Source organism: Myxocyprinus asiaticus, chromosome 28, assembly GCF_019703515.2.
Source record: "Myxocyprinus asiaticus isolate MX2 ecotype Aquarium Trade chromosome 28, UBuf_Myxa_2, whole genome shotgun sequence".
In the NCBI taxonomy this organism is placed as follows: Eukaryota; Metazoa; Chordata; class Actinopteri; order Cypriniformes; family Catostomidae; genus Myxocyprinus; species Myxocyprinus asiaticus.
The window spans coordinates 39,882,856-39,897,398 of record NC_059371.1 but is presented as its reverse complement, the minus strand read 5'-3'; the positions used below and the strand labels follow the sequence as shown (position 1 = coordinate 39,897,398).

Genomic DNA, 14,543 nt, shown 5'->3' with positions numbered 1-14,543 from the left:
GTAGTTTGCTAATATGAAATCTGTGGAGTATATATATATATATATATATATGTATATACACATACACTCACTGAACACTTTATTAGTGACACCTGTACATTTACATATTCATGTGATTATCTAATCAGCCAATCGGCAGCAGTACAATGCATAAAATCATGAAGATACAGGTCAGGAGCTTCAGTTAATTTACACATCAACCATCAGAATAGAGGAAAAATATGATCTCTGTGATTTCAGCAGTGGCATGATTGTCAAGTCAAGACATTTTTATTTGTATAGCGCTTTTCACAACACCCATCGTTTCAAAGCAGCTTTACAGAAGATCAGGCATTAACAGAAAATAAAACTGTAATATCTATAATGTCTTAGAGTTATCATTGTATAGTTTTATTAAATACGATTGTGAACTGTGTAAAAAAATAAATAAAATAATAATTGTATTTATAACCACAGTGAGCAAGCTGAAGGTGACTGTGGCAAGGAACACAAAACTCCAGTTCCCCTCTGGCTAACATCATGAATATAATGCCAATATTATTTCTGTATAGTGCATGTCATGGTTTAAAATTATTAAATTAAGTAAGTGTTAAGGGCCAGTGTTTAAACAAAGATTTTGTAAGAACTGTACGATTAATGACTAATGTCTTTGTAGTTCATCCTGGATTAACTGCAGAAGTTCACATAGATGCACTGTCCTTTGTTAATTGGCTGATGAAGGGTTTTGTTGGCAGTTAACTGATAGTCTATGTATTCTATTTTAAGAGTGTAGTCCATCATTAGACCAAGGTGATGCAGGCAGAGATCAGTGAGGTGCATCGCAGTTCAACCGGCCAGTAATTTCGATGAGGTCTATCCTAAGTCCAGGATTCAGGCAATGGCATATGAACATCTCATGTCTTATTGTTGGAGTTGGCATCAGTTCATCCTCTGAAATCCATCATAATAGACTGAAGTGATGGTTGGCTGGCACAAGCTGCATTTAGTCATCATCACTCAGAGACACATAGCAGTGGAGTCCAACACCAAGCAGGAATGGAGCTGGATCTGGCCGGTTCTGGTGACCTCGGGATAGGAGTCCTGAGGTTGAGACAGGGAAACAAATAGAATAATATCAGCATAGATGCCATTCAAATTTTTGCAAAGTTATAGATCATGATAAATGTTTCTGGTTCCGGCAGACCTAACTAAAGCAGCCTAATTGTGAGTTGATTGATAAATTAGGTGTATGCCTGGCTACATAGATTAATCTTTAGTCTACACTTAAATTGAGTGAGTGTGTCTGCATCCCGAACAGTGTTAGAGAGACTATTCCATTGTTTAGGAGCCAAGTAGCATTTAGCATCCAGTAGTGTTGACTGGAAACCTTTTCCAGCTCCTGACAAACACAACACAATCACATCTTTACCGTTCATCATCACAGAGTCACAGTCATATCACATCATTTGAAACTTACTTACAATCTCAACTTTAACTCGTTCTAAACAGGTAATGGACGAAATTTAACCTGCGACCTGTCGTCTCTCTCCATCAACTTTGTCTTCAGTGACATCACCTCTTTCTTCAGCTGAGAGATTTCATCAATATAAAAAAAACTCATGATTGTAATGAACTGAATGGAATGAAAGATTAGTTCAATGATTTTCATCTTGCGTTCCTGCTACGTAAGCACTAAATATGCTTCTCTTTTGAAAACTGTTTTCATGGGAGTGTCGCACAAGCAAACACAGTCACCTGGGCTTCACTCGACCACAAAACTTGAATGACCCATTTGATTTCCACTAAGGAATAATATGAATATTCAATGTGAAACCTTATATACAACCACTGGCTCTGCTGTCTCTACACCCTCCTATCTACACTTGATACTTCAAGTCTATGTGCTCTCCAGGAGCTAACGATCAGCAGCCTCGTGATGCCATCTCACAGAGGCACAAAATCACTCTCCCGGACATTCACTTCCTCGATGATGGAACAACCTGCCAAACCTCACCTAAGCTGAATCTCTAGCCACCTTAAAGAAACATCTAAAGATGCATCTCTTTCTCGAGCACTCGACCCAACCCTATTAGTGCACTGTCTTCTTTCTTCTTCTATATATACTGGGCCCTATTTTATGAGTGCTAGCATTAAACGCAGTGCTATGCCATAAGTCAATAGTGCAAAGTCAGTGGGCGTGGCCATAAAGTTTTGGCATTTTTGTACAAGCATGCACTAAGTCTAGGGGCAAGTAGGTTTGGCAAAATTGCACACACAAATGGGATGGATTAAGTGCAGTTTAATTCTCAGGTTTTCTCCTGTTATTATTTCATAATCTTTGTCCTTATTATATAGTTCATTCCCTCAAGCATCAGTGATATAAACCAAGACAGCACATTCATAAGAAGTTGGTAGTGTAAATGGACTGTATGCAATGAATTAGAAGACTAAATCACGTTTGTTTGTGCATTAACTGTGCCCTTGATGATTGTCGGGCATATTTCTATGACAGTGACGCTCCTTTTATATGCATGAAAAATGTGATTCTTGTCAGAATTTGGATGTAGGCTCCATTCAATTACAGAGAATTGACATATTATGAATCATTTTCATCTACTGACACACAAATCATGGCTAGTATTAACAGTGATTTTATCGGAACGCACTTCACTTCTACCGGTCGATTTTGAAAAATGTAATTAATTGAAATATGAAAAAAATAAACCAAAATATTTCTAAATTGAAATTACACTTCAAATGAAACAAAAATATAATCAACATGAAGTGGTCAAAAATCATAGCCTATCAATTCCAAACATTTTACTATCTCCAACTTCTTCCAATGACCCATTTTGAAGTGACTTAAAAATCACTCTAAGACAACAGGTTGAAAAATACCTTTAGGCTTACAAATAAGACCAATAATACAATTGTAAATTTAAACAATAATAATAATTGAAAATTAAACCATGACCTATAGATAGTTTAACAAACGTCTTTGTGCAACAACCAATTTCTCAGTAAAATAGCAAATTACGCTTTGCACCACTTCATTAATATACAAAACACCTACAGTTTGCATGCAAACACTCCCACCCTCGCCCACTTGCACTGGCACGAAAACTGCAATTAGAATTAACGCTTTGCGCTTTGCATGCTCACAAAAATAGAGCCATCAGTATATTAAGGTATAACATAAAATGAAGGCCAGTATGCCATTCTTAATTTGAGCCTTGTGATTTCTAATGGCATCACCCCCATCTCTTCTTTCAGTGCTGGTAGATGATGACCTAAATGCTCCACAACATATCTGCAGAGCTTTGGATTGTATCTTAACACATCCGTAGAGCTTGGTATTGTATCATTCCAACATTTTTAAGCCATGTTACAGATGCTGAACCATATGCCATACATCCATAGTCTATGGCTGATCTAATTAGTGCACAATATATTTTCCGAAGTGACAAACGACTTGCTCCCCAATCCACTCCTGCCAAACACCTTACAGGTATAGTTCACCCAAAAATGAAAATTCTCTCATCATTTACTCACCCTTATGCAAGTGAATGGGTGCAAAAATGTTGATGCTCCAAAAGCAAATAAAGTCATCATAAATGTAATCCATATGACTCCAGTATTTTAATCCAGATCTTCACAAGTGATATGATAGGTGTGGCTGAAAAACAGATCAACATTTAAGTCCTTTTTTTGCTAGAATGAGAATCACCAAAAACACAAGAAGTAGAATGTGAAAGTGTAGATTGACTGAGCAGGGAGGAGAATTTACAGAAAAAAGGATAAAATATTGATCAGTTTCTCACCCACACCTATCATTCAAAAGTTTGAACAGGAGAGCCCTGTCTTCAAAAAAAGGGGGAACTGAATTAGTTTAAACCTGCTGTGCTAGGGTTTAGGTGTTCAGAAAGAGAGAGAGAGAGAGAGAGAGAGAGAGTAAATATAGACTACCCTTCTTGAGGGTAATGGTTTTATTATGAATGTGTGGGTGTGCATTTCAGCTAATTCGGTCCTCTTTCGGCCAATTCTGGGTTGCAGTGTGTTCAGCTCCCATTCCCATCTTAACCACTGGAGGGAGAGTATGGGTGCCTTCTACTTATTAAATCTAATGTTATTAAAAAGATCCGACTGACCTGACCAGTTAACCAGTTAGGAAAGTTGGACAAGTCATTGTGCGGCTGTTGCATTGGCTATAATGCAGGAGTAGCTGAGGGTAAAGATTACTTGCTTAAGTTAAACGAATACTAGGAGTTTGTCATGAGACACCTGTGGAGGAGGTATTAGAAAAATCTGCAGAGAAACATGTGAAAGCAACATGAAGACATCCGCTGACAACTGCAAATGCATTAAACACGTTAAAAAGTGCCTTAAACCAGCGAAATCGCAAATCTGTAAAAAAATAAATATGGGGTCTATGAACCAGGCATCCTGTGTGTCACTGCAACTGGAGAAGGAGCTGGTCTTGCACTTGTAGCTAGAAAACCCTAATACTGCTTATGCTTCTTTGTGGGGAAAAGCATACAGTCAAAGCTTCAGGGGCCTGTGGCTAAAGAAGAGAAAAAGGCATAAAGAGCTGGATGGCATATTAAAGGGGTGGCATACTTGAAACTCAGGGAAGTTAAAGCAATCGATCAAAGATATAAACTTGGCAGGTATCCGAAGACATAAACTAATGACAAAATATTAGTCCGGAAACTATTTTGAGTAAAAGGAAATATGTTCTGAAAATTGAAGTCTGAGATGATTTATTTTGTGTTTCGACATTATGCAAATGAGAAGTGGAAAATGATGGGGTGGCAGACAATTATTATGAGCTGAAGCGGTGACGTCTGTCATAAGCGCTTCAAAATATGCCTTTAATGCTAGAGTTTCTGTTGTGCTTTAATCGCACCATTGTTTATTTGTGACATTAAACAGACTTCAAGTGATGACTGCAAGCAATATTTGTGGCAATATGGAGGCTGGGTAAGCAAAAGTGTAAAAAATCAACACTTTAAATAATGTGGGCATTCGGAAACTATGCTGGCAACTTTAATGCAAAATGTGGGGGCGTGGTCGAGCGTTCGTCCAGAGAGAAAGCGGTAAGGGTGCACACACCTCACCCTTACCCTTCTCCCTGTGCCCAAATCCTCGTCTTAAACCAAACATTGGTGTACAGTGGTCCGGTTACAGCCTGTATCCACCAAGGCTTGATGTGTACTCCCCTTGACACTCACCGGTATTCCGTAAGCACCGACTCAATCGGGGGCAGCCCGTGGAGTGTCAGGGACCTGGACCACAGTTCCCAGCTTCATCACTGGGCATTGGTCCCGGAAGTACCCTGGGTCCCCGCAACTCCAGCAGGCTGGCCCAGGTGTTACGCCTGCACCTGTGTCAACGGGTTCAACCGACTGATGGGGAGAGCGACGAGACATCGGGGCCACTGGCAGCGGGACAAACCCCCTGCAAACGGGGAGCTGGCTTCGGCGGCACATTTCCATGCCTTCTGGGAACTGGGATGGGCTGCAGTAACGGGACAGAGTGAGAGGAGAGAGAGGGGGAAAACACAGGGGGAGGGGAGAGAGAGTGGGAGGGCTCTTCCCTCTGATATGCCAACATATGGTCATCCGCCAGTTGGACGGCCTCCACCAGTGACGCCGGGCGGTGGCACTGGACCCACTCCGCCGTTCCTTATGGTAGACGATGGATAAGCTGTTACAGTACCACAAGATCGATAACTCCCTCGGTGTCGTGATCCTCAGCCAGCAGCCACTTCTGGCAGGCGTCCTGGAGCTGTTGAGTGAAGGCAAACGGGTGACTGCGCACATCCATCTTAATCGACCGGAAGAGTTGTCGGTATTGTTCAGGGCTGCAACCGACCCGCTGCAGGATGGTCTTCCTCAGATCATCGTACAACAGGATACTCTTCGCCGGTAGATGTTGTGCCACGAGCTGAGCTTCCCCGGACAACAGTGGGATGAGTCTGGCCACCCACTGTGCACACGGACAGCCCCAGATCTCATCTGTCCTCTCAAACAAGTCCAAGAATGCTTCCGGATCATCTTCTGCCCCCATCTTCATGAGGGCAAACGGAGGCATGGGGGCTGCTGGGTCCGGGGTCACGGATGGGGCTTTCTCCTGGTTCAGTAAGCTCCGGATCGTGTGCCGGTCCTCTGCTTGAGCTTGGGAGCACCTCCTGGAATTGGCGATCCTGGTCCTGGCGCAGCTCAAGCAGGGCCTGATGTTGTACATGGTGCATATTGGCAAGGGACTTGATGACTTCCGTCAACTGCGAGGACTCCATGCCGGCATATTTCCTCCAATTTCCTGGGTTTCGGCACCAGTGTAAAGGGGTTCGTTGGGTGGAAAAGGAGTAAATGGGAAACTTGGGCTGTTAACTCAAAAGGTAGGTCTTTTTATTTTAGACAAACTCAAAAATTGCTTTTCAGCCGACTTATAACCGTTTGCTTTTCAGCAGTAACTTTATACACGTTTGTCTTCTTGTGTCTCTCTCTCTGCCTCTTGCTGGCGTGGTTCCTCCATATATCGCTCTCCCCTGTACTACTGTAATCAGAAACAGGTGTATATATATACACTATATTGCCAAAAGTATTTGCTCACCCATCCAAATAATTGAATTCAGGTGTTCCAATCACTTCCATGGCCACAGGTGTATAAAATGAAGCACCTAGGCATGCAGACTGCTTCTACAAACATTTGTGAAAGAATGGGCCGCTCTCAGGAGCTCAGTGAATTCCAGCGTGGTACTGTGATAGGATGCCACCTGTGCAACAAGTCCAGTCGTGAAATTTCCTCGCTACTAAATATTCCACAGTCAACTGTCAGTGGTATTATAACAAAGTGGAAGCGATTGGGAATGACAGCAACTCAGCCACGAGTGGTAGGCCACGTAAAATGACAGAGCGGGGTCAGCGGATGCTGAGGCGCATAGTGCACAGAGGTCGCCAACTTTCTGCAGAGTCAATCGCTACAGACCTCCAAAGTTCATGTGGCCTCCAGATTAGCTCAAGAACAGTGCGTAGAGAGCTTCATGGAATGGGTTTCCATGGCCGAGCAGCTGCATCCAAGCCATACATCACCAAGTACAATGCAAAGCATCGGATGCAGTGGTGTAAAGCACACCGCCACTGGACTCTAGAGCAGTGGAGACGCATTCTCTGGAGTGACGAATCACGCTTCTCCATCTGGCAATCTGATGGACGAGTCTGGGTTTGGCGGTTGCCAGGAGAACGGTACTTGTCTGACTGCATTGTGCCAACTGTGAAGTATGGTGGAGGGGGATTATGGTGTGGGGTTGTTATTCAGGAGCTGGTCTTGGCCCCTTAGTTCCAGTGAAAGGAACACTGAATGCTTCAGCATACCAAGAGATTTTGGACAATTCCATGCTCCCAACTTTGTGGGAACAGTTTGGGGATGGCCTCTTCCTGTTCCAACATGACTGCGCATCAGTGCACAAAGCAAGGTCCATAAAGACATGGATGAGCGAGTTCGGTGTGGAAGAACTTGACTGGCCTGCACAGAGTCCTTACCTCAACCCGATAGAGCACCTTTGGGATTAATTAGAGCGAAGACTGCGAGCCAGGCCTTCTCGTCCAACATCAGTGTCTGACCTCACAAATGCGCTTCTGGAAGAATGGTCAAAAATTCCCATAAACACACTCCTAAACCTTGTGGAAAGCCTTCCCAGAAGAGTTGAAGCTGTTATAGCTGCAAAGGTTGGGCCGATGTCATATTAAACCCTATGGATTAAGAATGGGATGTCACTTAAGTTCATATGCGTCTAAAGGCAGATGAGCTAATACTTTTGGCAATATAGCGTATATAGCGCTCAGGTGTGTGCACCCTTACCGCTTTCAATCTCTCCGGACGCCCCACACAAATATAAGATGATAGTATTGCTCGTGTTCTGAAAACAATGAAAGACAATACACACTAGCTTTGCATATTACAAACGTGCCCAAAATGGTAGCTGTCGAGTGTGTTGAGCGGATTTCTTCCGTGCAAGTGTACACACACCGTCAGGCCCTTATGACTGGGTGAAATGACAGATGGGTGACGTGACAGACAAAGAATAAACGAAATCATCTTCATGGAATTCTGTATCACATCGGTCATGTCGAGTATGGTGACTACATTATTTTAATAACATTTTTGTAGACACACTTGAGAGTGTTAAACGCATTCATTGTGTGAAAGTTTGGACATTTAAATTTATGCCATAATAGGCTATTTCACCTGAATGCCAATCTGCACTTTCCTTTAATTGTAAGAAACATTTCTGTGAATGATATGCAAGCTTGAGACCGAGCCACTTGGAGGTAGATATTAGAATGTAATTAGAGAAAGGTTATGTCCTGATAGCCTCACGCTATGGTCTGCTCTGGGATAACAAAAGAGACATGTAAAAAAACAGCAGAGGCTAATGGAAAGAATTAGGATTGTGAGCTGCTGTTGCAGCTCCTGTTCAACAGCAACGTAACTTGAGATGAGGAATAACTTGTCGGATGAGGAAAAGCTTGAGCATTGAGTAGTGAGCCATGGAAGTGTGGTGTGCCGCGGGCGAGGACAAATGTTGGAAGAATTGTTGCTGGAGTGAGGGAAGCCACCGCTTATAAACTGGCAGGCCTAGATGAACAAGCTCCTCCTGAACTTACGTTTGGAACTTCATTTATTCTTGCAATAATGTAAAAATCTGGCATAAGCTCTGATGTGATGTTAAGTGATTTTAATTGCTTCTATAAAAGCAGCCAACATCCTTTTGAAAAGTTGTATTTATATGACAAAAAAAAACAAAAAAACAAAACAATAAAGAATTACACTACCCACAATCCTGGGTAGTGTAGTGTAAACCATAAATCATCGCAAATGACAGACCCTTTCCTGCCAATGTCATGTTCATATGTAAGTCTGTTCTATAAATAGTTATCTTTAACAAGCATGAGGAGTATATTTCCCCAGTACTGTCTGCATGCTAGGGTATGGCAACCGCCATACGCAAACGCCGCCCCTGACCTGTACTAGGGTCCGCACTTGTTTAGGAAGTAAAATGACTAGCGTATGCATTTTTCCAGATTTAAGCATGATGACATCATCAGTTGCACAAAAACAAACACAAGTGCACCATGAGTGGCCGGGGAATGTTGTGGAACAAAAAGAGATGAGGTGCCTTTTAAATACTGTATGTGCACAAATAGGCGTGCAACCAGTTGTGTCCTCAAAAAATAATTGTATGTGAGCATCAGATATAGTTGTCTTCTCCTGAACATCTACAACTGCTGAACTGCTGCATCCAACGTACAGATGTGCAAGTGTCATTCACTCTGGTGTGCATAATGACACCAAATTAATAAAAAACACAAATGTAGCATCCTAAGTTGTGTTCTCCATCATCTTCAGGTTTGTGATGATGCAAGTTGATGACATAAAAGCACCAGTGTTCAAAAGAATCATACGCGAGTCTGAAACCAGACCAAGGCTATGGGGGGCAGCGGGAACAATTGTGCTCTGGTTCGGACCGCTGCAAACATGCCCAATTCGAAACCACCTGAGCTGTTGTACTTGACCCCCTCCTGTCCTAACCCCCCTTCCCGCCCACAATCCGCTGTGCTGTTAACATATTTTCATGACACTTTAAACAAGCCCAAAATAAACCAGGACTCATATTTTTTGTAGTTTGGAACACACTTTAAAGGCAAAGGAGCAAAGGAGCAAAGGCTGACGCTAATGAACATCACCTGCACCTAATCAGAAATCTTTAAAAAGACTTTGCCTCACCATTAACTACCTTCAGAACGCAAACCAAAAAGAGATGCTTTTAAATTCATAAAATACATTTATGCCAACTCCTTTATTAGAATAATTTATCAAATTAATTTACAGTTAAATAACACAAATGCTAACCAAACAGAAAGCCATGTTTAATAATAAAAAAGTTCATTATTAACCTGGTATTATTATAGAGACCAAAGCAAACTGCACTTGTCAAGGCACTTCACAGGAACTTTAAAACAGACCTTTTTCTCTAGGAACATCTTCATTCAAAATCAACATAAACTTGATCAATAAATGTTAAAAAACTTTCCATGTTTATGCTTCACATTTTTTTTTTTTTTTATAACATCCTGTACTAATAATCGTGCTTTAGTCCAAAAACAATAATAAACATTTAGTGTTAAGTTTTTATAGCCTACATATTATTCATTATTATTCAACAAATTAAGTTAGAGATGTGATCCTGTATGTGCTGATGGGGGACTTTTCCCTGTTTTCACATTTTTCATTGCATTATTCCGTCACCTTAATTTAGAACACTTGATTATCCAATAAAAATGATAAAATATGCTTTAAAGTGAAGATAAAAACATGGTGCTCGGAAACTCTCCAATGCTGCCTACAGTAAATTATTGTTTTATTTTTGTCGATAACAACAGTTCCAAAACAAATATCCAGTACATTAATAGTCAAAACTGATAAATCAGTTCACCACTAATCCTTGTTGTAAGAGTTGTTTACTGGTTATAAGCTTTTATCATTTAACAAATAAGCTTATTACTTTAAACAAGAAGTCATCTGATTTTGGCTGAATCAGACAGCTCCTTCAGTTTATGTATTGAATTTCTATCAAGACAGAAAGCTATATTATAATTACTTAAGCTGTCTATACAGCAAGTGTGCAATGTCAATGCACTAGCAATGGAGTATTATTTTTTGATGAACTTGCAGGACAATATATAGTACATATTCTATCAGGCCTGATACTCATCTGAGGCCACACCACTGATGATCGGATGCACTGTAGCGCACACTGTTAAAGGCACCTCTGTCTAATGTTCTTCAATGCTTCCGCGATGTACAGAGAAACCTCATCACATTGATACATTCAATACTGTTACTGAGAGATTACTAAGAGATTGTAATTTAGTTTATTTAATTATATAATTTTTAAGCACTTCAATGGATGACCAGCAGGGCACCTTCAGATTTGAAAAGGGGTAGGGGCTCAAGACCCTGTTACCCCACCTCTGAGCACACCAATGACTTGAAGCATTGTACCTAAAGGAGGACTTCTCTCTGTGATTATTTTGGGGAATATATTTTCAAAAGAGTCAGTAGACTGCTTGTTGTGCTGAAACTTTTCCATCATGAAGAGCAGTGGTATGGTTTCTCTCCAGTATGGATTCTCTCATGTTTTTTCAGGCATTCTAACCAAGTGAAACTCTTTTCACAGTGTGAGCACTTGTAAGGTTTCTCTCCAGTATGGATTCTCTCATGTCTTTTCAGGCATTCTGACCAATTGAAACTCTTTTCACAGTGTGAGCACTTGTAAAGTTTCTCTCCAGTATGGATTGTCTCATGTCTTTTCAGGCATTTTGACCAATTGAAACTCTTTTCACAGTGTGAGCACTTGTAAGGTTTCTCTCCAGTATGAATTCTCTCATGTGTTTTCAGGTTTTGTGACCGATGGAAACTCTTTCCACAGTGTGAGCACTTGTAAGGTTTTTCTCCAGTATGAATTCTTTGGTGCACTGTCAAGTCACTGGCTCTAACAAAGGTCTTTCCACATTCAAAGCACATATGAACCTCAGAACAGGTATGTCTTTTTTTGTGTTCTTTCAAATAGGAGAGGCTTGCAAAACTCTTTCCACAAAAAGAACACTTGTAAGGCTTTTCACTTGTGTGCATTTTCAAAAGTTTTTTCTGGGCTGAATCCACAACAATAGTTTTATCACACTTATATTCAAATGGCCTTTCTCCAGAGTGAGAGCGGAGATGCTTCTTGAAATGGTGTGCATCTGCGAAACCTTTCCCACACTGATGGCATGTGTAAGGCTTCTCTCCTGTGTGAATTCTGGTGTGGGAATTAAGATGTTCTTTTTGTTTAAAAGCTTTTCCACACTGATGGCATGTGTAAGGCCTCTCTTCAGTGTGAATTGCTGTGTGCTTTTTAAGATTTCTTTTATCTCCAAAACATTTTCCACACTGATGGCACATGTAAGGCCTCTCTCCAGTGTGAATTGCCGTGTGATTTTTAAGGTTTCTTTTACCTCCAAAACATTTTCCACACTGATGGCACATGTAAGGCCTCTCTCCAGTGTGAATTCTTGTGTGGTAATTAAGATTTTGTTTACTTTTAAAAGCTTTTCCACACTGATGGCATGTGTAAGGTTTCTCTCCAGTGTGAACTGTTGTGTGCTTTTTAAGGTTTCCTTTATCTCCAAAACATTTTCCACACTGATGGCACTTGTAAGGCTTCTCTCCAGTGTGAACTCCCAAGTGTAAATTAAGCTTGCTTTTATATGCAAAATTCTTTCCACACTGAGAGCAGGGGAAATCATTTTTGGCTGCTCTTCTTTGGGGCTTTTTTAGTGAGAAGTTCTTCTTATTCAGCTTTTGATGCTGCTCATTTACGTCCATCAGGTCTGAAACACAGTAAGTTGACAACAATTGTTTTGAATTGATTTTAATAACAAATGTAAAAATAAATCAAACTGAACCCAAATTATTGGCAGAACACAACAAACCAGTATTTATTTGTCATTTTGTTTTGCTGTGCGAAAGCCAGGTATATATTTATACCTTCAATACTGGCCAATAACTGCATTTCATGATTTTAGTCATTTAGACTGAATGTGAACCATAGTCTAAAGAAATTTGTGATGAGGGTGAGTACATGACAACTTTCATATTTGGTTGAACAATTCCTTTAATGCCATAAATTTAAATAGAACAAATTAAAACTGAAATGTAATTTCTGCGACACTAGCGTCACCGAACAGAATTGAAAAAATAAACTTGGCTTTGAAAAAAGCTCTCTGAATACACCCCACCGCTGAGCCAATGTTATTGTGTATGGATGGACGGGTTGCTTTTTTTTTTTTTTTACAGTTGTCTCTGCCAATCAAGCTGGGATAAAAGTTAACACAGAAAAAGTTACAACTTTCAACTTTTAGACTTTAGGTAGTAATCCAAATCCAAAGTCACTGCCCCTTCAGAACTGTTATGACTTTCTACAAATTTAAATAAATCAAAAGACAACTGCGCACTTCTAAAACGACAATAAAAACAGCTGGAAACTTTTTAGTCTGACTTATAAATGACAAAACCATCTTTCTTGTAACAGATTCTGATATGACAGCAAATTTTCAAAATAATGTAAAACAATATTAAAAGAAACATACCAGAAGGAATAAAATCATCATCATCATCTTCATCACTCTGTTGTTCCTCTGCTGTGTTTTCTTCTTTAATCTCCTCCTGCTTCACTTCAATCTTCACTGGTGTCTGCAGCATCTGCTGTTCTCCAGCATTACAGACAGAAGTCAGAGACTCTGTGGAGGTTTGATCACCCTGATTACTGTCACACACACTCTCCTGAGCATCAGTAGAACAGAGTAAAGTGAGCTGTGATTCCTGTGTGTCTCTGGATCTCTGTTCAGAGAGTTTGTCCAGCAGCTGCTGTGGTGTGGACTGATCTCTGCAGCTCCACACTGAATCCTGACATTCTGTGGAGGTCCCATCAGTCACACACACTGAAGATTGACAGGAAACCTTTTCCAGCTCCTGACAAACACAATCACATCTGCAGTGTTCATCACTTTCACTTTATATAAAATTATTCTTGAGACATTGGACAAAACAGGCCACAGTACTGAAGAAATAAGTTCATGTACCAAGAAATTATATTTGTGTTGTTACTGTCAGATACAAAAACCATGTTATGTCATGACAAGCATTCATTAAAAAATATTAACAAATTTAGTTGAATTGAAGTGAGAATAAAGGATAGTCTCACACTGTCTCCACCTGATGGGGGTTGAAAAAAAAAAATTACACGGACTTACTTAAATTGATGTATATTCTAAAAAAAAAAAAAAAAGTATTGCTTAACACTTTCAACAGAATTTGTATGAGAGTCAGACAGTTAAAGTATATATGTATTTGGACAATGGCATGATTTTTATAATCTTGGCTCTGTATGCCGCCACAATAGATTTGAAATTAAGCAATCAAGATGTGCTTGAGGCGCAGAATGTCAGCTTCAATTTGAGGGTATTTTTGGTGATTAGGTGAATGGTTTATGAATTACAGCACTATTTATATGTAGTCCAAAGGTAATTGGACAATTGGCTAAGAAGCTGTTCTAGGCCAGGTGTTGGATATTCCAAGGTTATTTCATTATTAATTAAGCAGTTAAAATATCTGGAGTTAATTTTAAATGTGGAATTTGCATTCAGAAGCTGTTGCTGTGAATTCAGCATGAGGTCCAAAGAGCTGTCAATGCAAGTTAAGCTGTCCATCATTAGGCTGAAAAAACAAAGAAACAAACCCACCAGAGAGTACCTTAGCAGTGGCCAAATTAACAATTTGGTACATTCTTAAAAAGAAAGAATGCACTGGTGAGCCAAGCAACACCAAATGGCCTGGACAATCACTGAACACATCAGTGATGGATGATCGCAGAATTATTTCCTTGGTAAAAAAAAAAAAAAAAAAAGCCCTTCAAGAACACTTTCTAGGAGGTTGGCGTATCATTGTTTAAGTCTACAATC

General features: G+C 40.3%; 2 protein-coding genes across 3 annotated transcripts in view; both read right to left on the bottom strand.

Moving 5' to 3' along the window:
- The window catches only part of LOC127418767 (zinc finger protein 345-like), a 96,517-nt gene that overhangs the window by 30,815 nt on the left and 51,159 nt on the right, over nt 1-14,543 (bottom strand). The window lies entirely within an intron of this gene.
- LOC127418735 (zinc finger protein 260-like) overlaps nt 9,832-14,543 on the bottom strand; it is a 340,334-nt gene continuing 335,622 nt past the window's right edge. Inside the window, exon 12 of the mRNA XM_051659498.1 lies at nt 9,832-12,260. Coding sequence (XP_051515458.1) covers nt 11,134-12,260 — 1,127 coding nt within the window. The 3' untranslated portion in view covers nt 9,832-11,133. The remainder of the gene's footprint in view (nt 12,261-14,543) is intronic.